Source organism: Clupea harengus, chromosome 19 (assembly GCF_900700415.2).
Source record: "Clupea harengus chromosome 19, Ch_v2.0.2, whole genome shotgun sequence".
In the NCBI taxonomy this organism is placed as follows: domain Eukaryota; kingdom Metazoa; phylum Chordata; class Actinopteri; order Clupeiformes; family Clupeidae; genus Clupea; species Clupea harengus.
In genome coordinates, this window is record NC_045170.1 from 18729354 (window position 1) to 18754353 (window position 25000).

The 25000-nt window shown below is 42.4% G+C and overlaps 3 protein-coding genes across 4 annotated transcripts in view; all 3 read left to right on the plus strand.

Annotated features, from left to right (window-relative positions):
• ash1l (ash1 (absent, small, or homeotic)-like (Drosophila)) overlaps window positions 1-9667 on the plus strand; it is a 31032-nt gene extending 21365 nt beyond the window's left edge. Inside the window, 11 exon segments of the mRNA XM_012828891.3 lie at window positions 1-87; window positions 335-389; window positions 533-665; window positions 1166-1438; window positions 1919-2005; window positions 2157-2247; window positions 3594-3732; window positions 4161-4333; window positions 4839-5005; window positions 5367-5886; window positions 6870-9667. The exon segment at window positions 1-87 is cut by the window's left edge and continues 66 nt beyond it. Coding sequence (XP_012684345.2) covers window positions 1-87; window positions 335-389; window positions 533-665; window positions 1166-1438; window positions 1919-2005; window positions 2157-2247; window positions 3594-3732; window positions 4161-4333; window positions 4839-5005; window positions 5367-5886; window positions 6870-6961 — 1817 coding nt within the window. The 3' untranslated portion in view covers window positions 6962-9667.
• An 89-nt stretch (window positions 9668-9756) lies between these two features.
• On the plus strand, window positions 9757-19415 carry lrrc71 (leucine rich repeat containing 71). Its single transcript, XM_042710739.1, has 17 exons — window positions 9757-10616; window positions 11023-11061; window positions 11187-11354; window positions 11725-11820; window positions 12180-12255; window positions 12630-12704; window positions 13060-13128; window positions 13842-14001; window positions 14296-14379; window positions 14554-14628; window positions 15988-16089; window positions 16229-16292; window positions 16407-16483; window positions 17713-17739; window positions 18213-18324; window positions 18585-18676; window positions 19284-19415. The coding sequence occupies exons 1-17, from the start codon at window positions 10544-10546 to the stop codon at window positions 19404-19406; spliced, it is 1512 nt and encodes a 503-aa protein (XP_042566673.1). The 5' UTR covers window positions 9757-10543; the 3' UTR covers window positions 19407-19415.
• A 578-nt stretch (window positions 19416-19993) lies between these two features.
• rps27.1 (ribosomal protein S27) lies at window positions 19994-22473 on the plus strand. 2 transcript variants are annotated; one of them, XM_012828906.3, is made up of 4 exons: window positions 19994-20096; window positions 20568-20676; window positions 20808-20918; window positions 22298-22473. In XM_012828906.3, exons 1-4 carry the CDS (start codon window positions 20091-20093, stop codon window positions 22324-22326), a joined length of 255 nt encoding a protein of 84 aa, XP_012684360.1. In that variant the 5' UTR covers window positions 19994-20090; the 3' UTR covers window positions 22327-22473. The 2 variants fall into 2 exon arrangements, with proteins under 2 accessions (XP_012684360.1, XP_031441738.1); XM_031585878.2 differs by lacking the exon at window positions 19994-20096 and adding an exon at window positions 20238-20335.
• The last annotated feature ends 2527 nt before the right edge of the window (window positions 22474-25000 follow it).

Genomic DNA, 25000 nt, shown 5'->3' on the forward strand with positions numbered 1-25000 from the left:
CAGCCGAGGAGAACACAGAAGTCACTCGCACCGCCCGGCTGGCTCACATCTTCAAGGAGATCTGTGACATGATCACCAGCTACAAGGGTCAGTGCACACACACACACACACACACACACACACACACACACACACACACACACACACACACACACACGTGCACACACATACACTCTCATGCTGTAGCCAAATAGCTTGGCTGGCTCACATCTTAAAAGAACTCAGTGACATGATTACCAACTACAAGGATCAGTACACACAGTGCGCGTGGCACACACACACACACACACACACACACACACACACACACGTAACCCATGTCTCTCTCTTCCAGACTCTGAAGGACAAACACTAGCTGCTCCTCTACTAAACCTACCCTCAAGGAAAAGGTAAGAGTCCTTTGTGTTTGAGTGAGTGAGAGATGGATCAAGCAGAACAGAACAGTTCAAAATTGATTTTTTTGTAATTGTGTATGTGTGTATGTGTTTCGGTGTGTGATTCATAACGGCTCGTGTGTGTGTGTCTCTCTCAGGAACACGCAGTACTACGAGAAGGTGTCTGACCCGCTTGACTTGACCACCATAGAGAAGCAGATCCTGACGGGCCATTACAAAACTGTGGAGGCCTTCGATACGGACATGCTCAAGGTGTTCCGCAACGCAGAGGTCAGAGCACCATGCCATGTGTACACAAGCACACACACACACACACACACACATGCACATATTTCCAGAGCAGCACACTCAATCAGCTCACCCCAACAAATGCTTAAACAGATCGTATTTACTACAGCTGTGCTCTTGCATAACCTCCATGAGTCAGTGACTGAGCTGTGACATTTTGCTTCCATAACAGTTGGTTGATATTAATATTAGATTAATAGAATGGAATCTCTCTGACTAATCGGGTGTAGTGGTTTGTGAATGTGTGAGGAACCCTGTAATGTGAATTGAAGTATTGAATATATACTGTAGGTATGTGTAAGAGTGGCTATAGCAGTAGACAACAGTAGCCAGTTCACACTACAGCAATAGACTGAAACACGTTTGAGTTTGTGTGTTTATCTACTGAAGGGCGATGATGTGTGTAGAAGTCAATCTGTTAGTGTGACTGCAGACTTGCGGCAGGTTGTAAGATGTGTTTGCGCGTTTGTTTACTTTTGCAGAAGTATTATGGGCGTAAGTCTGCGGTGGGCCGTGACGTGTGCCGGCTCAGGAAGGCGTACTACGGTGCGCGGCACGAGGCGGCCGTCCAGATCGACGAGATCGTGGGGGAGACCGCCAGCGAGGCCGACAGCTCAGATTCGCTGGAGCGGGACCACACCCACCACCACCATCACCATGGCAGCGGTGGCCACGACAAGGACGACGACATCATCCGCTGCATCTGCGGCATGTACAAGGACGAGGGCCTGATGATCCAGTGTGAGAAGTGCATGGTGAGATCACGCTCATGGGATCAGGGGATTTACTGGAATTTTGACTCATGATAATCTCCAGAGTTAGTTCACATGAGAGTATTATGCAATCCTTGAGTCACCAGTAGGGATTGCAGTAGGTGTGATGGGTGCTTTAAATGTAACACTCATTTTCTTCTCTTTCTCCACCTCTCTCATTTCCCTGTTCATTTTCTCTTTCCTCTCTTCTTCCTGTTTCTCTTCTCGTATCTCTGTTCTTCCCTTTTTCTTTCTTTCTCCATCTGTCTTTCTCTTTGTGCCTTTCTATATTTCTTCTCTCTATCTCTCCCACTCTACTCCTTCTGTTCTGTCTCTTCTTGTAACTCCTCTTTTCACCCCTGTCTCTCCATTTTACCCCGTTCTTCTCTTTTCTGTCTCTTTCTCTGTTTTTCTTAATCTCTCTCTCTCTCTCTCTCTCTTTCTATATTTCTCTTTACCCCCCCCCCCCCCCCTGTCTCTCAGGTGTGGCAGCACTGTGACTGCATGCGTCTGGAGGCTGAGGTAGAGCACTACCTGTGTGAGCAGTGTGACTCCCGCCCTGTGGACCGGGTATGTGACCCCTAACCTCTAACCTTTACCCCCCCCCCCCCCCCCCTTTGCCTTATGACCTCCACCCTCCCCCTCTCCATATGTTGTGTATGTCTGTAATGTATGGCCTGTGTAATGTGTGTTTATTCTCTGTTTGTGATGCCCCCCACAGGAGGTGCCCATGGTGCCCCAGCCCAGCTACGCACAGGCCGGCTCCATCTACTACATCTGCCTACTCAGAGACGAGCTGCTGCTACACCAGGGTACCGACAGCACTCGGGCTTATTATATATTATATACAGCCTGTTCAAGGCGGGAATATTGTGCCTTCATTCCGCCTCGCTGTTCTGTCTAAAACTTACAGACCGAATAGGGGGGTCATTGTTGTTCCGCCTTTGAGCCGGCAGTAGAGGTCACAGAGCCGGATCTACCTCTTTATAAAAGGGAGAGCCCATGAAGGGATAGGGATGTGATAAAGCCTTGCAGCTAAGGAAAATGAAGCAAGAATACTTTGTTGTCACAACACACAAACCTGATAAGCATTCAATTGTTGTACATGATGAACACCAACTTTGGTGGAGTGTGAACAATGCTATAAATGTGCACGGCTTGTAAGAACCCGCTGACACTAAGTTCACCCGTTATTGTTTTTTAAGGTAACAGATAGACAAGTTTAATTTTGAAGCGTATGTTATGGCGCATTCAAGACACCTGAATTTGGAACGTCTGACATGAAATTTCCCAGCTCCGAAATTGTTTTCAACAGAATGTAAACACAGTAAGGTAGTAATGACTCGATCTGCCTTCGATCTGCTGGGTAGCAATAATTATGAACAATGTTTTTCTTGTTGATTTTGACACACTTCATGCTTCACTTCAGTAACTTCATGCATCTTCTCATGTCTTTAAAAAGGTTTTGGTTTAATCGCCATCTTGACAACAATATCAAATAGATTAAATGACACGCTTCACTAAAGCCATGGATATATTTTGAGTCAGAGCTCTGACTTCAAGTGGCATTCGAGTGCAATTTTCTGATTTTGAAATATTCGAGTTCTGAGTAGGTCAAGCCGACGCTATGTTAAATGTCAGCCTCTGCTACCGGAACGCCAACATGCTGTCTAAAAACACACTGTGGCAACATTATGCAGCCTCTGTTTGGTTCAGTGTAAACAAGTGAAGGCGGCATAATGAGGGGGTTTCTTAACGGCGATACAGTAGGATCTCTGTTTAAAAAGGACTTGTGTATGTGTGTGTGTGTGTGTGTGTGTGTGTGTGTGTGTGTGTGTCATCCCAGGATCAACTTACATGAAAGTTAGAAAGGATTCTGAGGAAGCTAAGTGTATTAGTAATAAGAGTTCAAGTATAGCTGGAATGTAATGGATTTGATGATGATATGATGATGATACATGATGGTCGTCAGTGTATTTATGTAAGGAAGTTGTCAATCTCTCTGCCCCACCATCTTGTATTTCAGGATTACATAAACAGATCACTAACCCTTTGTGTGTGTGTGTGTGTGTGTGTGTGTGTGTGTGTGTGTGTGTGTGTGTGTGTGTGTGTGTGTGTGTGTGTGTGTGTGTGTGTGTGTGTGTGTGTGTGTGTTTAGGGGACTGTGTGTACTTGATGAGGGACAGCAAGCGGACGCCAGAGGGCCAGCCAGTGCGTCAGTCCTACCGGCTCCTCTCTCACATCAACAGAGAGAAGCTGGACATCTTCCGCATCGAGAAGCTCTGGAAGAATGAGAAGTAAGGAGTAGAGAGCAAAGACAGCACAGAAACTCACTCTGACTCCACAGAACTTAACACACTGTGCACTTTATACAAACAACAAACAAACAAACCTCCACACACACACACACATACACGGCTTAAACAATGCATGTCGTACATATTCCAAACAGCCTTTGTAGACTATGAACACAACAAAAACAGCTACAACTCAAGGCACACACACACACACACACACACACACACAAACACACACACACACGCCATACTACCCCTCATCTCCCAAAAACAGAAGATTCAAATCTAGCCTACCGGACTTGCCAGGGACCGAATCAACACGCACATGGCACAGACAAAGCACACACTCATCTCAGTAGCAATTGACACACATGGACCGATGGCATTAAGCACAGTCTGTAACGCTCTTTTTCTCTGTTTGTGTGCAGAGGGGAGCGGTTTGCCTTCGGACATCATTACTTCCGGCCGCATGAGACGCACCACTCGCCCTCGCGACGCTTCTACCAGAACGAGCTCTTCAGGGTCCCGCTGTACGAGATCATCCCTCTGGAGGCTGTGGTGGGCACCTGCTGTGTGCTCGACCTCTACACCTTCTGCAAAGGTATACACACACACACACACACTTGGACACATGCACACACACACACACACACTTGGACACATGAACACACACACACACACACACACACACACACACACACACACACACCCACATACACACACACACACACATGAATACACATGCACACAAATACATAGGCACCTGGCACATGCAGTAATACATATTTGCACATGTGCAAAAGATTTCATAGACACTTTTACTTTCATAGTTCCCTCAACAAATGCATACATGCATACATACATACATACATACATACATACATACATACATACATACATACATACATACATACATACATACGATACATATGCATGCATACATGCTTATGATCCTCATGAGGTCATCCTTTGCAGATGTAGAAATCTGTCAGGGCGTAATTCCCCTCTGCCATCAAACAGTAAGCTGAAAACTTGTGTGTTGCCCTCCTTAAATTCCTGAAATGACCTTTGACCTCCCCCTCAACCCTGTCTGTCCCTCCCTTCAGGGCGGCCCAAGGGAGTAAAAGAGCAGGACGTGTACATCTGCGACTACCGACTGGACAAGTCCGCTCACCTCTTCTACAAGATCCACCGTAACCGCTACCCAGTGTGCACCAAGCCCTACGCCTTTAACCACTTTCCCAAGAGGCTGGCACCCAAGAGGGACTTCTCTGTAAGTTTTGGCAGCTGGGAGCACGGGACATGTGGAAGCGTTTGTGGAATTTACAGTGGTTTTCAGTGTGTGTTAGTGTAGTTTGCAGTAACATGACAAATGCTTCAACAAATGTGTGATGTAGTTTCTCCGTTATTATGGCCTCGAAGAGAAGTATTTAAGTGTCAGTTGTAGTGTTCAGGAAATGTTTAGTGTATATGTATTGTAATTACAAATGTTAATTAACGTTAATTTATTGTTTTTAGCATGTATGGGTCAGAGCTGCTTAGTGAATCAAGTTGTCATGCCTTTTCAATTCTCTTTTCTTTTTTTCTCTCTCCTCTGTTTGTTTCTCTCTCTTTCCTCTGCATCCTCTCTCCAGCCCCACTATGTCCCAGACAACTACAAGCGGAACGGCGGCCGCTCTGCCTGGAAAAGCGAGCGGCCGAAAGGGGCAGCGCCCTGCGAGGAAGAGGATCGGGGCTCTGCCCCTTTCCCTCGTGACGCAGAGGAGGTGGGGGCCCGAGGAGGAGGGGGCGCAGCATCAGGGCTGGAGCAGGAGCCAGACGCCCCCCAGGATGAAACCAGCGCCCTGGGGAGACTCCAGCCCGGCCCACAGCAACAACCAGCCGGAGACGGTGATGAGGAGGAGGACGAGCCTGAAGAAGAGGTGGAGGAGATGGATGAACGGAGGGAGACGGGCGAGGGTTCAGGGGAGAGAGGAGGAGCGGGAGGAGGAGGTGGGGGTGCAGGTGCAGAGGCGTCTGAGGTCGTTCCCTCCTCCTTGTCGCTCTCGTCGTCGCCCCTCCACCACTCAGCGCCTCTGAGCCGGCGAGAGGCGCAGCGAGACCGACTCAACAAGATCCTGCTGGAGCTGCTGCACAGAACCCCCAGCAAACAGGGTGAGAGAGAGAGAGAGAGAGAGAGAGAGATGAGAGAAAGATCATAAACATCATGACTACGTGACTGAGAGATAAAGAGACAAATCACTACGTGTAGAGCAAGGAAATGAGAGCTAGACCATACAATGTGTGTGTGTGTGTGTGTGTGTGTGTGTGTGTGTGTGTGTGTGTGTGTGTGTGTGTGTGAGAGAGAGAGAAAGGGCGTATGGGAGTAGAGCAAGGGAGATTAGAGTAAGACTATACACAGTGTGTCTGAGAGAGAAAGCATTGGGTATAGAGCAAGGAAATGAGTCATAGACCATATACTGTGTGTGTGTGTGTGTGTGTGTGTGAAAGTAAGAAGTATACAGACATGAATCGTGAAAGACATGAAAGGGTAAAAGAGGGAAATTTGAGAGAAAAGTGAAAGGAGGAAAGGAGAGAGAGATATGTCATGAGGGAACTGAGAGATGAATAAGACTTAAGAAGCAGAAAAGATGAAGGTGGAAGAGGGAGAAGATTGAGAAAGGGGCATTGGCTAGGGAACGCCTGTTCAGAAAAGCCAGTGAGGTTAGGTGAGGTGCAGAGGATAGGAGAGTAAGAGGTGCTTAAGAGAAGCGAGGGAAGACTGAAGAGGAAAAGAGGGAATGAGAAGAGAGAAATAAGAGGAAGTCTATGGAAGATGTGGGCCCCGGGCCATTTTCAGTCAGCCAGGGGCGATCTAGTACTTCAGTCCAACCAAAATGTTCTGCTACTGAGAGAAAACATTCTGTCCAGTCACTGAAAGTCAGTGAAAATTCCACATAGAATTGGAATGTTTGAGTAACTTTGTTGGAAGGAAGTGATGCAGTATGAACAGGGGTTCCGTGTTGGTGTGAGTGTGTGTTTGTATATGTGTGTGTGTGTGTGTGTGAGTGTGAGTGTGTGTGTGTGTGTGTGTGTGTGTGTGTGTGTGTGTGTGTTTGTGTGAATATTGACTTATTTATCCTGATTCCCTCTTACAGTGATTGACGTGACCTACCTGCTGGAGGAGGGCTCTGGGAGGAAGCTGCGCAGACGTACGCTGGGATTGGGTGACCTAGTGGGCAGGAAGTGATATCATTATCAACCCTGATGCCTGGCAAGCACGTTTTCCTCTCTGTGGCCGGGTGAAAGAGAAAAGGGAAGAGGAGAAGACAGGAGCAAGGGTGGAGAGAGAGAAATAGATGAAAGGAGAGGTTTCTCTCTCTATCTGCAGGACACCGCCGCCTACACGATCCCCATTAGAGGATTCATAGGAAGTGACCGTTTCTCAGGGCGACATGCGGACGTTTCCATGGCGCCCAGGCCCTGACACATTCAAACCCATGACGATGCAATGAGTGTCAAAACAAAAACATAGGAACCTGTAATTTTTGTGGCGCTTTACAGAGAACTCTACGGCGCAAACAAAACAAAGCAAAACAAAAAACGAAAAAGCCTTGAACTGAATAACAGACTTATAACTCCCAGAGGGACTCAGACCTTAAAGCGGAATAAAATGAAAGAGGAGCGAGTGAGTGAGTGAGGAGCAGACCTGGGACTCGTGCCTTCCCTGGTCTCTCCTCAGGGATCGTGCTCGGGGAAGGAGGAGGAGGAGATGGGGAGGCAGAGAGGCTCCCAGTGCCAGGTACTGAACTTAGCGATGCAAAGCAACAGCAGAATCGGGACAGCGCCGTCCCCTAGTGGCCGAGGCTGGCAAAGACAAGCGTTTTGATCCCAAATGGGTTGAGCAGCCAGATGAGGGGAAGGGGGTGGGGGGGTGGGGGTGAGGAGTAAGCATAGGAAGGGCAGTGTAGCACGCTTACACACTGCCAGGATAAAAGGAGGGGAGGAGGAGAGAGGCAAGGAAATTAGGAGGAGCTTTGGCTAAACTGCACTTTTGACACCATGGACAGCGGAGGCTCCCAGAATGCAGCGCACACACACTAACACACAGTATTGGAAGATGCTGTCTTGCAGAAGATACAAATAACAACAAAAAAACAACAAAAAAAAACAAAAAACAAAACAGATGAATTACTAAATATATTCTCTTTTTTGTTTTCTTTTTCCTGTTTTACTGTAATACTTTAGGAAGCATTGGAGAGGGGCGGGGTTTCTGTCAGCAGAGCTTTTTGTGATTAGTCTGTGCGGTAACTAGTCCCGCCCTGTTTGAAGTCGTCAAACTTCACCAGCGAATAAAATGAGAGAAGGAACAGATTGGTTATCAGGCACGGGAGGGAGCTGGTCTGAGTATCGCCTTAGAATGCCATGGTCCTGACTGGTGTGTGTGTGTATGTGTGTGTGTGTGTGTGTGTGTGTGTGTGTGCGTGTGTGTGTGTGTGTGTGTACATGTGTGTGAGTGTGTGTGGTAACCACCAGAATTCTTAAAAACTGAAAAGAAAAAAAAAACTAAGGGCTTGACAGCAATGATAAAAAATATTGATGAATTAATTATGATTAATAGTAAAACAGTAGAAATGGGATATGATGGAGGCCGAGAAAACAGTGTATCTTGTGATGTCAGATTTTCTGTGGGGAGGGGGGGTCTCTTGGTTCCTTTTTAAATTTCTTTCCTGGTGTTTTTCTGGTTGCCATGGAGAATGTTAATAACAGATTGTGATGAGATTTCCTTTTCTCCGCACCTGTGCTGTGTGTTTGTCCCTCTTTGGGAGGTGGAAAAACAGGAGAAGAGAGGGAGACAGGAAAGGCTAAATAAAAAATTAAATAAAAAAAACTGACAGAGGACAGAGCGTTGTATAGTGCCAAGCTATGTATATATACTGACTGGGAAAATGTGAGAGGAGTCTCCTAAAGCAATATCTTGATAATGGATTTTGTGTATTGTACAGGAATCAACCTTATATGTATTATTATTAATTATTATTATTATTATTATTAATATTAATTATTATTATGCCATTTGTATTTCTATACTCGTCACATGTAAGCTTGGGGCAGGCAGGAAGGTACCCAGTGGTTGAGCAACCAGAAAGACATGAAACCCGTTGCCTAAAACCCCAAATTCGATGTAACATGCATGAGCGAAAGGATTGTCAGATCAACCTCCCAAAAGGCATTGGGGCATTACAGTGACCCTGACACGCCATCTGTCACTGTAGCTATCGATATCGACATTATTATTAATTATTACTTTTCCGAGGAGAGTGAACAAAAGTGGCTCCTCGTTTTTTTGCTGCAAAGTGTTGAACACTAAAAAAACAAACCCGTGATATTTCTGAACGTGACAGGACCCAGAGGCGATACTGTCAGCAGCAGATATCATGTTCTTAATTTCCTTTTCTTTTGATTTTTTTTTTTTTTTTTTTTAAATGGAAAAAAATGGTTCCGTTTTTGTGATAGCGGTCATTAACTATGATGCTTGTATTTCTTGTATTTGTGTGTTTTTGTGTGATTGGTTTAGTTATTTTTAGACAATCACAAAATAAGATGCAAGCATTGTATAAGGGCAGACTGGCAGACATTTTGTGATGTTGTGTACAGTTTGTCAAAACTTCTTCCACTCTGGTTCAAAGTTTGTAATTATGATTCTAAAGTCATAAAATGCTGTTGGTTTTTACTTTTGGTTTTATATTCTATTTGTTTTGTTTGTTTGTTTGTTTTTTAATAAAAAAGCACTACATTATTGTGAATATACCTTCTTGTTGCTCATGAATTTTACCAGAGAAGCATCAGACATCTACTCAGATTCATCTCTTGAGAAATGCATTACAGCATAATTTAAGTGTATTGCTAGATATGCAGTAAGTTCTTTTTAAAATAAAATGCATTTTAATAAAAACGCATAGCCTATTAGCATTTTTTTCCAAACCATTTTCTTTATAAATGTTTCTGAAGGGGACACGTTTTGCCATAGTCCTACAGGAATTGCCTCTGAACTTACCTAACTAGGCTACATTGTCTTCTAGTATCTTAGATCCAAGTCTTGTTGAAGCAAACGATAGAGACGGATTTTCTTTCTTATTAAATTAAATGTTGCAGTGGTAGCAATCAAATGTAAATCTTTGTGATGGGATTTCCCCAGAGTGTTGGCAACTAAAAGGCATATCATTTAACTCATCCATACCGTGAATATTTTTTGATGACCCATTCATCTCTGCTAAATAGCCATGCATTATTTATGGAAAGGCACTTTCCATCAAGAGCAGTAATGGGATTTCATGGTCGAGATGCTTTCTGTTTGGCCTGTTTGGATGTTTGTTCAAAAACGCAGTCTTACTGAGAGGTCACAGGCTCTCACTACAGGTTAGAAAAAAATTTCAAGGTCAACGAAGATCACTTAATTTGATGTTAAATTCAACCAATCAAAAAAGAAAGCCAATAACTAGGAAATACAATGGTGGTTCTTATGGAGGGTTGTCATGGGAACAGACGTCGCACTGAGCAGAGTCAGCTGTCTGGTTTGCTCCACCTAATTTACGCCACCTAATAACACCCAATATAAGGTAAGTAATGAAATATAAGTAAGGAACACGTTATCGTTTTGTCAGGGGTATAGCAGGCAAGCAAACAGGTGGCCGAGTCTTGGTAGGTTAACGTCATAACGCTGAAGCTAAGATAACTTGGAAGGGATAACGTTAGCTTTACTGTTTATCAAAAATGTTTAACTCTTGTGTTTCATCCCAAAGCAGAAGTCATTGCAATACACAGGGAAACAATGAAGAAGAAAGAGAGAATCCAAAAAGACAAATTCGAAAAGTCAGCGGAAGACATCAATTCGAAAACAGCAGGTAAGTTTACGCCAAAGAAACGTCAACGTTAGCTTGCTTGGAAAGGGGTTGATTCCGGTTATGGATGCCTTGATTTATCCTTAAAATGATTTAAGACAGAGAGTTATTTCATGTAATCTTGACACAACAGAGCAACGTATTTTAGCTAAAAGATATGTCACCAAACATTTGCATTTTATGGTTATATAGGGTAACACTGTGCGAAGGCATTGTGACAATTAATGTCAAGAGAAAAAGTCTGAAAAGCTACTCTCGATTGATGAGTTCAGTCTAACAGATGTCCTGCTTCCTCATTCACAGGGATTACAGCAACCAATCAATACCCCTGAGATACGTTGCAACAGTATATATAAGTGAAATTCTTACAACTTTTGTCTCTCTGATGGACTTCTTGTCTGTTTCACAGTACTGCCAGTTCAAGACAAGTGTCCGGCCCAAAACATTGGTAAGCGCTGGCAGTTTTAGCACATGCTCACATCAAGTTCACGTCAACATTTCTTTAAATTATATTGATTATGGTCTACTTTTTAGTTATTACTGCATTGGTTATTGGGGTTGGGCATTCTGTAGATGACTACCAGTGCACCGGTCATCTGGAAGCAGACTTTCTTGAAGTCACTGCTCTTTTGGGAATGAGTGAAATCCCTACGGTAACACCCAGACCCTCCGGAGCCTTGTCACCAGCCATCCGGAAAGGGATTAGAGGTGAGATAGAAGTGGTTTCAAAAATGGCAACCGGTGTGGCTCAGTGCTGATTTTCGGTAGTCATGTTATATGAAGTGTCCTTAGGTAGGCTACTATGTGTCCTTAATATGTAGGCTAATTCATGAATAATTACAATGTATCCTTTATATTTGAATATGTTGTTACAAGATGTAGCCTAGTTTTAGTTTGGTTTAGTTTCATTAAAATGTAGCACTGATTTACATGTGTGTACTTACTTGGGAAGTGCATAGTTTTATCAAATACTTAAGCACACTGTAATAAAGAAGCCTTATATAAATTGAGACCAAGCCAGGTTCTAAGAATGCCACAGTCATAGACGTCACTGTCACCCATATGTACTTTATCTTGTAAATGGCTAATACAAAATGTTGAGGTTCGACAGAGATCCAAACACATGGATCTTGGAGTCCTAAACGACAATTACTGGTTGAGTTGGAGAGTGAGGATCCACGGAGTGTCAAAGCAATCAAAGTCTTCGGTAAGGACTAAAGAGTGCTTTTTCTTTTACAGTGTAAGTATTATGTGGATTGCTGGAAGGATTGATAGCAGCTTCAGGACCATAACACAGAATGCAAACTGAAAAACTGAGGTGTATAAAATGGAATATTGCTGCGGTTAGGATTGTACTTGTGCTACAGTATACTGCATGCAGAGCTGCACTTCGAGATGTTTATTTGTTACAAATGTGCTACTAAAATTTAGTGATGAAGTATATTGTTACATGTGGACATTTTGAAATTGAATTCAAATGGAAGTTGAGTTGCACATGACAGTCAGTAAACATGTGAAAGTCCAGTCAGAGAGGTATCGCATAACAGGGCCACTGCACTGTTACAGGGTGGAAGGTGGATGAAGTCATGACCAAGGCACTGAACAAGATTTTACCATCCCTACACAATCTACAGACAATACAGTGAGTCTTGAGGAAGAGAAAATAACTTTTAAAAAAAAGAAAGTCTGCCAAGAAAAACTAACCACTGAGAGGATCCTTTGAAACTGCATGTACGAAAGTACTTTGGTAAAGCAGTGCTAACAGGTGTTTCTGTTGGTGTGCATCGAGTACTTCAGAAGCACAGATGTGTGTATTCAATATTTTTGTGTAACCTTCAACCTTTCACTAGCACTTAAGTCTGACGTTACTGAACGATAGCTACGTATGTAGCACTTTTATCAGCTATAACACTTCATCGGTATTGTACTCAACCTCTCTTGTAAGTTGTTTTGGATAAAAAAGATCTGCCAAATGCTATACCTGTGAATAATAGAAGTTCCTGTGTGCTGTTGCAGCTTCTGGCAGGCGGACCTGACCCCGCATATTCTCCTCTGCCTGAAGACCCTCCTGCCCCTATGCTGCAACCTCAGGTGCTGTCAGACAGCAGAAACCCTGCCTCTCACCTCTGATCCCTCCATGTTTGGCCTCAGGACCCATACACCAACACTGACCCTCCTGATGGATTACATTCACCTATATGATGGATGTTTTATTATAATTGATGACATGACCTAAACATTGACCCGAGGCAGTCATAATTACTGTGTACTTAACATGACTAATGCTGAAAGTACAGTTAATACTATAGCAGTGTATAATATTACATACATTTGATTATTCATGTGTGTGCTGCCATTCATCTACTTTGATAACAGTATCCTGTGATTCTGATGTGATTGTGACACAGTAGTGTGGTTCTGATCGCTCCCTCTGGTTTTGTGGCAGGACAGTGGTGTTGGAGGGGAATCCAATGGCTGAGAACAGCTACCATCTCCTAATGTCTGAAGACAGCAAGTGAGTCTTCCCTTTTCGCTGGCTCTGCTTGTCTTTCTCTCTCTCTCTCTCTCTCTCTCTCATTCTGTTCAAGCTTGCTCTTTATCTCTTTTTCAAAGATAAGTTAAGACATTAAGGTTATGAGGGGCTCACTGTCATTTAAGAAATAACAGTGTTAATGAACTTATGGAGAACTCTATATAAACCTCAGTGAGGTGTGTTATTAACCTCACATTTAAGCTGAAATTTAATAAATATTATTATCTGTGTCATGACATTTTCCTTGGGAGTGATTTATGGCTGTGCGTTAAATGGTAGAGGAAGAGCACTTGGAAGATAAGAGAATGCAAGAGTGCCAGAACAGAACAATCTGAAGGGGAAGCCTCAAATCATTATCACCCTTTTGTCATAGGAATCATTATCTCCCTACAGTCATAAATAGAAAGGTCTCTTGCTGTCACACAGCTGCAGGCTGTTAAGTGTTTGAAGACTATGTTATTTTGTCATAAATAAAATGTGGTTGTACTGTGTTTGAGCAACTGCTGCAGATCTTCCATCTTTTATTTTTAGCCATGAAATCATGTCTAAATCTAATGATCATAATGTTCCCTCTGACTTACCCCCATGTAAAACATAGCCAGCTAGCTTTCCCCCATACTTCACATTGTATTTTTTTACAGCATTTTCCCAGCTTTACCTGGCTTCATCCTCCTGGCTTCTCTCCCCCTCTTTAGTATAGCCCACTTATCACTGCGTCACAATCAGATTGGAGAGGAGGGAGCCCGTCTGATTGGCTCAGCCCTCTCCACCATCCACTCTGCCAACAAGAACCTTGTTTCTCTCAACTTGGCCTTCAACTCCATGGGTGATGCAGGGGCCAGGCACATTGCATGGGTAAGTGCATTAACATTATTAGAATCTAAACAAACACCCCACAGATTTGTGCTTTGTATCTGACCACAGCATCGCAAACAAATAGATGGACCAGTGTGTTAGCCAATGCCTGTCTGACAGTTTAAGCAAGGCTTCCATGTGAATAATGTGTGAAGTATTGGCAGAAATGATGATGTATTTAGATGAAAGACATTGAGAAGTAGAAGTGTATTACTATAATTTGCTTGCATATAACCGTTGTGCTTGCATGGTTGTCCCATTACGTGGTTTCTTTTTTTTTGTGTGTCCTTTTAGGGTCTGCGCCTCAACCGCTCGCTGTTGTGTCTCTCTCTGGCTAACAACCACGTTGGGGACGCAGGGGCGGCTATCCTGGCAGAGGTGCACCTCTCAAATGATGTCCCTCACTTCTGTCCCCTTGTGATGAGTGTCATTTCCCAAAGAATAGCCAGTAGGCTACATTGTATGCTCTGTTCAGTCATATGTTATTGTATGTAAAACACTCTTCTGTCTTGGCTTCTCTCTCCCTCTCTCCTTGTCTTTCTGTCCTCTTAGATTTTGAGCCCTTTCCCTCTGACCCATGAGGAGATAGTTGAAAGACGGAGGCTTAAGATTGAGAGAGATCAATCAGTAAGTTAGACATTTCCTTATTGGCCATGTATTTGTGTAACCCATGTATGTTTTGGTCCGAACCTGGGGAATATTTGGTCACCGATTTTTGAAGCACAGTCTAAGATCCTTTTTTGTATTGACATTCTCCCTTCCCGAGGTATTTGTCATTTAGAGTTGCATCACATGATCACAGTAGCTTGACTGCCAAGAATATCTCTTTTTCCAAAAGGCTGGCATTATTACAGCATACACTTCTGTTGTAGGACACCTGTGGCCTGGGAATCCTACAAAGCACCTTGTGTTTATTCCCAGTTTAGAGATAAATTGTACTTCAGAAAACTTGAAAAGATTAAGTTTACACTCAGGGGCTTTAAAGATCAGTTCTGACAGAATTGGCAAGATTTATTAGGCTGTTTCTGATCTCTGTGGATGGTTCTCACTCCCCCGCTGATCACTGGGAGTATTTTTGGGCAACAGGGATTTTGGTGGTGTAGCTGGGGGCTGTTAGATACCAGCTGGCTTGTGTGTCTCACGGTAATGCAGACTTTATTGTTGATCTTCACTGTTAAAGTGATTTTTGACTTGGGTATTGTGATAGTGTATGTGTGGTGATGTGATCCCACTACGCTGAAGCATAGACTAAGCATAGACACTTATGGTGAGATTAGAGATGAAGTGGATGAGGATGGGGTGGTTTGCTCAACATGTCAAGACAGATCTGAAATTATATCATGTGTAGAAAGCTTTGTTAGCATATGTTTTATACATATGTCCTTCACAAACAAAAACACAGTAACTAGGTGTATGTATGTAACGTGAGGCTGTATGTGAGAAGATGTCCAGACCCTGTCATAAATCTCACCATAATCATGGAGAAAGGAAAAGATTTCAGTACTCTAATATGCTTTATACAGCTAGCAAAATAAGGCCAAAAAATAGCACAGCCTATTTGTGGTTTGCATTAACATAGGATATATATCTGAATATCTGAATATTTTATGTGGATAGGGATAGGAACATACACAGCATGCTGTAGTGTGATTGGAATATGAAGAGATCAGCCACAGTACCTCCAGAGGTTTACAGGCTCACATCAGGACTGGGAAAATAACATTGCTTTCTCATTTAATGTGACAAGTGGGGTATACGATTCAATTACAGTGCACACAGGTCAGATCTGACTGTTTGTTATCTGGATATTAATATCCGCTCATAGAGTGCATGTTAATGCAAGGTGTAAATGGGGTTATGTGACACGTTTGCAAACACTGGAACCCAATGAATGATTTTTTTTTATGTTGATTGAAGTTGTGAAACCATCATCATCTTCCAGCTGAAAAGTAAGTAGTCCTCCCCCCTCAATCCCTCTCTCTCTAGCCCACTCAGGATTTGGTAACAGATCGCCCTCTCTCCGTCCCCAGTAGTTCCTCAGTAGAGCAAAGTGTCAGCAAGGCGGCTAAGGTCCCTGTCAAGAAGAAGGTGAGTCTCTTGGTCCTACTTATTATCTTTCTTTTTTTTCTGTGTATCCTCCGTGATGGTAAAAAAGTGTGAGCTGTTTAGATAATGTAGACGAAATATGCTGTTGTGTCAAACACGAAAATGTTTGTGTTGTTTGCAGGAGAAGGCATCAGGCAGTCAAATAGGGTCCGGCAAGAAAGAGGAACCAAAACTGGCCAAAAAACGTAACACAAAAGTAGCAGACTTCTTTTTGTGCTTAAGAAAACACAAACCAGCCATTATTTATAATCATGTCTCCTTTTGTCTGCCCTCTCTCTCTCTCTCTTGTATCCTCTCAGCCTCTGAGACCAAAGCGCAACGGAGCCGACAGAAGCCTGTGGCCAAAGACAGACCGCCATCAGTGGTTGACTCAGAGGCAAGGGGATAATCACATACGTATGAAAGAGAGAGAGAGTTAGCTGTAAGGGCCTTAATGTAACCTGAAATAGGATCTGTAGGGCCTTTTCATAACTTGAGTTCCTGAAGAGGGCCTTTTCGTAACTACCAAAAGGCCTTTTTCTAACTTGGTTGGCCTAGGCTTTTTTTGGGTCCAAATAACAGATACATTTTAGTATTGGCCCAAATGTAACATTGACACGGGGGAAAAGATTACCTGTGTTGGTAACTATGCCCATGGCCATGTTCTAGCTAAAGCTATCAAACAGCAAATTGCATTGAGATTGGTAGGCTAAATTACCTGTCCAACAGAAAACAGGCAACTTCGGCATCACTCTGCAAACATCATCATCCCTCATGAGTGATTTCCATCTTGGAAAAGCCACACCAATGTTTATCCTTGTTTTCTGCCATCACCTGTCCTGATTTAGTTTTTCTTCATGTTTTCGCTTCACAATTATGAATACTATATTCCATTTTCTGCTTATAGATCCCTAAATCCTGCACACTACACCTTTAAGGAACCCTTACACTAACCCAAGGCCCTAAGCATCCATAATTCAAACCAGTTTAGGCTTAGATTAGCCCATGCTATTGAAAAGGGAAACACCTAATTAAGAAATACTGAAATTACGCTATAGAATACGCATACATTGTGTTTATATTTCAACACCTACTCATACAACTTACTTCTGCATAGTTATTAAACAAATATAGGCCTAGTTGCTTTGACTGACACCAATGCTTGGAACTTTTGAGCTGCCACATACTGGGGGAAAAAGATGACATTCCATTTAAGTCAACAGGAGTGGTGAAACTCTTTCTGTACAGCTCTGACATAGCTCTGTGCTGCGTGCATGCAAATATGTCCTTTGAAATAATTATCATCAATTATCAACTATAGGCTGAGTTCATGGTGAACTTGTACCTTTGCTGAATGGATGGTTTCTGTGCATCTTGTGATACAGTTGTAAACACAGGGCTCATGCAACCATTTTTAGTACAAAGTGAACAGTCAGTCTGGCAGTCTGCCCTGCGCTTTGTCCAACAGGGGGTAGTAGTGTCATACCATTCTTGGATAGGTTGAAGTGTCCACATCACGACCCAATCACACTCACATTTTCTTGTGGAAATGCATCTCTACTTGCTGTCTAATAATAACAATAATATGCAGTAATAATAGTCCTTGTTTTTTTACTTTTTCTGCAGGACAAGAACAACTCAGGACAAAGTAAGGTAAGTTTGAATTCCCGACAAACTCCCAGCTTGTATGACGTTCTGATTTGTGAGTATTTTGGGGCTTGCCAGATGAAAAAGCCTCAGTTGGAAAAGGTGAACAGAGGAACCGTGGGCCTCATAAATGACTCTGACACTTAAGATGAAGTTTGTTGCTGTGGTCAGATAAGATTGCAAACAGGAGTCGAATATGACATCATGTAATCACTGTTTGAGTATGGTTTACCTCCATTTGTGTGGAAGGCCTTGGCTGGCTGTGCAATTTACCTCTGAAAATAGGTGGACATTTCTGGGGTAATATTGCTATGAACAATAACCAACTTTATTATAATCCAGTTTACAGTATTATAACCCAATATGTTTTGTAGCCAAAGCCAGTTTGATTTGAGATATGTACGCTACAAGCCTCAAACCAGGCTTTCAGTGATTTATATATGCTGATGACTGTGTGTGTGTGTGTGTGTGTTTCTCAGTCAGCTGATGGGGGAGATGTAGGGAGCCCCTTGCTGGATCCAGGTGTTCAACACATTGGAGGGGAAATCATTATGCCAGGAAACACCGCTCTCACGTCCCTCAATCTGTCAGGTCAGCTATCTGTCTGTCTACAGATTTCTTTAGGATATAGTGTAAATATTTAGATATTTTAAAAACAACCCCCAGAATCACTGGTGTGAACTATACATTGTGGTCAGACCAAACCGCTAATTATAACTAATATAAATGTACAATATAACTGACTGTAACTTTGAAGATCATGTAATAAAGGTGTAGAAACATGGACGATAAATGGGAATTATGGTGTAAGATGGGGCCCATATTTCACCATATATGTTCTCTCTGGGCAGGCAACCTCTTGACAGAGAAGTCTATGCAGCTATTCTACTCCTCACTGCAGACCCAGAGTGATGGGGGAGGCCTCTTGCGGCTCTGTCTGAGTGTGAGTCCTATACATGATCACAAACAAAGATGAAAAATGGCCTGTTGAAACTCTACTGGGAGTTTTGTTGAAAAGGGGAGCGATACCTGTGTGGCTGCAGATTTGCTCTGGCTTTTCTCTAATCATTGTATAGGTTTTACTGATGTTAGCATTTCTTGCTCAGTTCCACAAAGTAGTAGCCACTGAAAGAGACCAACTTTTCCTGACAATGTGTTGAGTAAATCTGGAACATGTTTCAACTTTAGCTACAAATGGATTTCAATATCATTATATTTTCACAAGACTACTACACCACTGTGTGTGACGCACATAACTGACATAACAAACTGTAATGACTCTCCTATTCTCCGACTCTCCTATTATAGTGTACTTATTCACGTTATATAGCATCAGTATGCGAGACAATTCTGAGTGACGACCAACCACATTTGGTTACAGTTCTACACTGGTTTATTTCTTAATGCATACATCTACTATTAAACATAGCATAGCGTCCCCTACTGGTGTGGTGTGTTAATGCTATTACCAATACATCACACAAACCTTCTGCTTCAATCTTGCTACAAATCATCACATCCTTAAGGTTCTATATCTCTATGCTCTCTAGAAAAACTGTTTCCCCTCTGACTGTGAGAGCTTCCTGAAGATACAGGAGCTGATGACCCACAGAGATCCTCTCAACAAAAGCTCCGCCACTCAGGCCGAAGAGGGACACGGACCAGCCGAGTAGAGGACTGCGGAGGAGATTTTGAAAATATACTTGTTTAAGAAATATGATTTGCTCTAATTTCACATATATGTGTCCACACATTTGTAGCCACTCATGTAATTATCTGTGTACTGTGGTGGCCTCATCTGTAAAGAGCTTGCTTTTTAAAGTGTATAAAATCTCATGAATCCATTAAAATTCTACTTTCTACTTCACTGTTATTTGGCCTGTCTGGACCTTGTATGTTGTGCACCATGTTATCAGTGTCCATATGCTCTGAGTAATAGAATAGGTAACCAGCAATCTAAACAATTAAAGACAGACACACCTCACTATTATACTAGCTTACTATTGTAAGAGAGATTCACTCAGGTATTTGCTTAACATGATTTATGTTTTGTAACCTATAGTTTTAATTAAACAGGTGAAGGAAGGTGAAAACTGAATGATACAATTTTCAAGAGTGCCTGTTTTTTTGTAATACCGGTAGTGAATTTGGGCAAATTACTACCAATGTGTCTGATAATACACATTTAGACCTTAAACCAGTATGCAGTCAACATTTCAAACAAAGTGGACTTTTATTTTGACAATGACATTAGAATGAATGCAGCACTCTTCCTCTTTGTGCACACGCGCCCCGTTCATATTCTTCTACCGTTTCCGCTTAACTTCCTTTCCGGCGGCGGCTATTTCTTCGCCAACATGCCAGTGAGTACAGACTCCGTGTTGAACGCATTATTAGACGATAAAGCCATTCCCCTCACACATGAATTTACGTGCCAGCGCATGATATATTATTGTTCAAAATGATGTGTTTTTTGGGGTGAAAGCTTCTGACAGTGCGTCAGTAGACTAAGAGTTTGAATGACATGGTTGCGTGCATATTCGCTACACGGGTACAAGATGGCGGCGCACATATCAAGTCATGGAGTGTGGTGTTGCATAGTGTGGGTAGTTGTTTGTGGCGTATTAAAGTATTACAATAATCACGGGTTGCCTAACCGAAATATTATAATAATTATTAATGGTATTACTGTCAACCGCTCGAAATAGTTGACTTTCTGACTTTAAGGTCCATCAGGGTTACGATGATGATGCGAGCCGATGGGCAGATTCTGACAATGGTTTGGGAGTCCGTAGAATATAAATTCTTACTAACGTCTATAACACTGTTTACAGCTCGCAAAAGACTTGTTGCACCCAACCCCCGAGGAGGAGAGGAGGAGGCACAAGAAGAAGCGTCTTGTCCAGAGTCCTAATTCTTACTTTATGGATGTGAAGTGTCCAGGTATGTTGCTACATCAGATCTTTCATTGTCACTAAATATTATGTTAAGTTCTGTCCCATGCTAATTTTTTCGTGCCGATATAGAATATATGCATGGCCGTATACAACTGACATCTGCTTGACCTGTTCCAGGATGTTACAAGATCACAACAGTCTTCAGCCATGCACAGACAGTGGTGCTGTGCGTGGGTTGTTCGACAGTGTTGTGCCAGCCCACCGGTGGCAAAGCCCGGCTCACTGAAGGTCAGTTCCTATATATTTTGTGTGTTTGGACACAGATTTGGGGGTTCTTGTCATTTGTTTTTAAGTGATGTGTCTGTGTTGTGTTAAACAGTGATTTATCATGTCATAGGATTGAAGATGGGAGTAGTTTAACTATTCAAGTTGATAAAACATTCTGTCTAGTCACACAGAGAGTATAAATAGAATTGTATTAAAAATGTAGTATTGTGTTAATTCACCATTTCCCTTTGATAAAGTCGCTGTTGCTGTTGAGCTTTGATCTGGGCGTACTTAACTCTATCGTTTGTAAAATAACACCCTATTAGTCAAATAGAATGCAGTAAGTAAAGTAAAACGTTGTATAATAGTATAAGTAAACTAGTAACCCTTTTGGATCGTCATAAAAATATGAATGTGAACCTTCCAGGGTTGTGTCAGGGAGTAACTATACGTTCCCTCCGGTATTTGATTGGTTTATATTTTGGTGAGCGTCTCACATCTGAAGAACAGATGTTTTTAAATTAAAGATGTTAAGCCTATTTTAGCAGTGTTTCCAAAACTTGCTGTTTGCAAGCAATCGTTGCTAGTCTTATATGCTTTCCATATGAACCTATGCCGTATGCTTCAGAATTTTGGGCGGGGTTCACCATTTTTCTCAAGTTATTTAATCCACTTGTTCCAATGGTGATGCATCATCCAAAGTGGGACTTAATTGAGTTAGGCTACTTGTGCAAGGGACAGGTATTTATTTCCGTAAGAATAATTACAGTGCATGGTGGTTTGGGACAAGTAGGCATTTCAGTGATTTTACATAGATTTTTTAAACATCCATATTATGGGGCGTTCTTTTCAAGGAAATTGTGCTTTTGTAAACATTTCCAATTCATTTCAAAACAAGTGAGTGTGAACGATCAATACTAATTGGGATGATAAATCAAGGGGTCCTGTCATTGATCGAGAGAGTACCTGAACCATTTGTGCTTATCTCATTCGAAAAGCTTCTGCCTAAAGTTCTGCTCCCTGTTGGGCTGTTTGACCATCGCTAACCTTGCTCCCCATGGCTCTTGTTTGAGTGAATGGCAAAAACCGCCGTTAGACACAGCATGCAGTCTTGTTTTTAAAATGGTTTAAACACGTGCCGAGAATTAAGTACAGAATGTAGGGCTTGGATAGTCTTTAAGTGGACTCAACATATCGTATAAAAATTATATGAAAACATCAGAACTGGGGACCACAAAATGGCTAAACTAACCATGATGCATATGGTTTTAATGTATTTGTTCATGATTTACTAAATCATGGTGATGCTGAAATGTGTACAGTCCATAGATGGCTTGAGTGAAGAGAGTTGAAAATGAACATGAATATTAATATGTTAATCTGCTTTTGTTTGTTTCCAGGTTGCTCTTTCAGGAGGAAGCAGCACTAGCGATGTCAGGGCCTAGAGGAGAGGGAGACGAGGACCACGGCAGCGCTGGGCCTGGGCTGAATAGGCTGCACTAGGCCCCGCCCACAACCTGCTTCTGCAACATCACTCATCTGGTCTCTTTGTCTCAGTAAAAAATATTTGGCTAAATGTTTGCCGTCTCACCTGTCTTCTCTTGACGTATGTTTGGGTCAGACCTTAATCTTTCCCACAACCAGTCTAAACTCCATTAGTTACTCCCCGATGAGTCCATCGGTACATAATCGAGCATACATGTTTCAGTTGTTTAATGTTGAAATGTTAATCAGCTGCTTAGATAAGGGAAATTTACATAGCATTCCTATAGGTGCTCACGTAATGTGGTATTGAGCAAACCAATTAAAGTGATTTTGAGCCACCTAGTTCAATGGATCAGAGGATGGAGAGTTTTTGGGTCATGGGTGATGGAAAGCTGACACGACTGCAACTGGTGAGTCCTGAGTGGGCTATCCAGTGTGGGCGTTTGGCAGAAAATCTTTAAGAGGCCCCTCACGGCTCAGATATATGTGTTTGCGGAAGTTTACAGGAATCCGTACACGGAAGGCATGATTGCATTGCAGCATGGAGAAAGAATCACCTCGAGTCATCTTAGCAAGCCAAAGAGGGGGGGGGGGGGGGGGGGGGGGATATCCTGTCACAAAGGTGGAAATGCTCTTGTGCTGTAAGTTTATGAATCCTAAGAGTGATGAAATCCTGGAAGAGTCGTGGAATTTTTTGAGTTTTAAAGGACATTTGATTTTGTCATGCCAGTCTAGTGAAATGTTATTGTACTCTTCCATAGACAATGTTTTGTTAGAATTTCTGCAGCGTGATCATTTCCACTTCAATCGACTAACCTTAGAAAGGAATGGTCTGGAATGAACAAAATTAGGCCCAACCTATGAAGTAGTATATTCAATGTAGTGTACTTGCATATTGTGAAAGGTCATTGAAATGCAAATTAAGCTGGGTGGAAACACAGAATGTTTGATGGTCATGTGTAGGCTCATTTGGTGGCCTGACTGACTTGTAATGGCATACCATTTTTCCATTAGTAAACATGTAAAGGGAATATCTTGATGTCTGCTGTGTAGTTTCCCCTCATACATTCACAATTTCTGATACGAAAAGGCCTGGGGAAAAGCAGACCTGTTTAATCATAATTGAAGATCCAGGAGTGTGTTTCCTCCCTGCACACACCTTGTTTCTTGGTGTTACTGACCAATGTTACCTAAGTGATATGTAATGGGGATCCACAGCTTCTAGAAAAGGTCACAAACTGAAAAGGTAACTAAAAAGCAGTTTTGTAGAAATGGCTGGGAAATGCTTCAAGACAGGCAAAGTCTTGAGGAATCTTTCAGTAAGTGCATTAAAGTATTAAAAGGGGTGCAATATGACTGCTATTTACGAGTCTGGAATAATGAACCTCCTAATCAACTTTCTTGTCACCGCAGAGGGTGAAATATATATTTCAGTGCCTTTTTCTGTGGCTGAGTGATTAGCCTTTAACTTGACTACTACTGCCTGACAACAACAAAAACTTTCAGCCCCAACACAATGGACAATCTGCTGTCACTCAATGGAGATGTAGTGGACTAATAAACTGTTTTGTGCAAACAATTAGACTTTGAAAGATGTCCAGAGCAGGAGGTAATGGCAAACTGACTTTATAGCCTCTAAAGGAAAATCTATTTGGTGCTAATTACTTTAGACGACAACAGATCTACACGATTTGTTTCAAGCAGGATTAACAATATGCTGCCTACAATCATAACGTGTTACTGAAACCAAAATCCAGGCAAATGGTGCATTTAAGGAATACTGGATGTGTGTAGAAAAGAAGAGAAGAACATACCGGAGATGAGAAGTGACGGTCAAGATTAGAGAGGGCAACAGAGTGTGGAGAAGAAGGACAGAGATGAGACGCTAGTAAAGAGGAGAGAAGGAAAACAGCAGACATACAAGAGGTGCTGTCAATAATCCTCCATTAAGCGTCAGTGCATGTCAGTGTGGCCGAGTGCCTAATCCAATCTCCCGAGCAATTAAAAACACACAGCGCAGCACTGACTAATGGCTCCTGCAGTCAGAACAGCATACTGGAGCTCACGAGGCGAAACAAACGCCTAAGCAGTTAGATCTTCATCATTAGGGGCCTAGGGTTCCTCAAAGTCCCTTGAAGATCATCAGACTCTAGACCTCTGTAGAGTTTATTTTCTGAACATCTGATTTTGAGTTCTTGAAAAACCTTTACATTTAATTGAGGGTTGTCCTCAATACAACAGTGGCAGAGAATTTCATATACAACATCATTTATCGTACACAGATACTTTTCTTAGATACACCATTAGGAGGCGCCAACACCTACTAAGGGGGTCTGTATAGATGGTGATAGTAGGATAGGTAGATGGACTAGTATATTGCAGTATCAATCTAGGTATATTGTAGTATAATTTTCTATTCCAGAACACATGAACCAAGTATGCATCAAGATGGTGGGCAGTGGCAATTTGACTAGACTGATAAGCATTGGATATATTGGGTATCCAATGTAAAGCCATGCTAAAGTGTATCCCTATGTCATCTATGTGAGCAATCAAGTCCTACATTATTCAACAATAATAGAGAGTTCCAAACTTTGGTAAGGTTGCAGGTAACAGGT

Bases quoted from the DNA above. Each gene is read 5' to 3' on its own strand.
- lrrc71 (XM_042710739.1), top strand. From the start codon at position 10,544: ATGAAGAAGAAAGAGAGAATCCAAAAAGACAAATTCGAAAAGTCAGCG. The intron at 11,355-11,724 runs GTGTGGCTCAGT...GAGGTTCGACAG, and splicing joins GGTTTCAAAAATGGCAACCG to AGATCCAAACACATGGATCT. The intron at 12,256-12,629 runs GTGAGTCTTGAG...GTGCTGTTGCAG, and splicing joins CACAATCTACAGACAATACA to CTTCTGGCAGGCGGACCTGA.
- rps27.1 (XM_031585878.2), top strand. From the start codon at position 20,258: ATGGTTGCGTGCATATTCGCTACACGGGTACAAGATGGCGGCGCACAT. The intron at 20,336-20,567 runs GTGGGTAGTTGT...CACTGTTTACAG, and splicing joins GGAGTGTGGTGTTGCATAGT to CTCGCAAAAGACTTGTTGCA. The intron at 20,677-20,807 runs GTATGTTGCTAC...GACCTGTTCCAG, and splicing joins TATGGATGTGAAGTGTCCAG to GATGTTACAAGATCACAACA.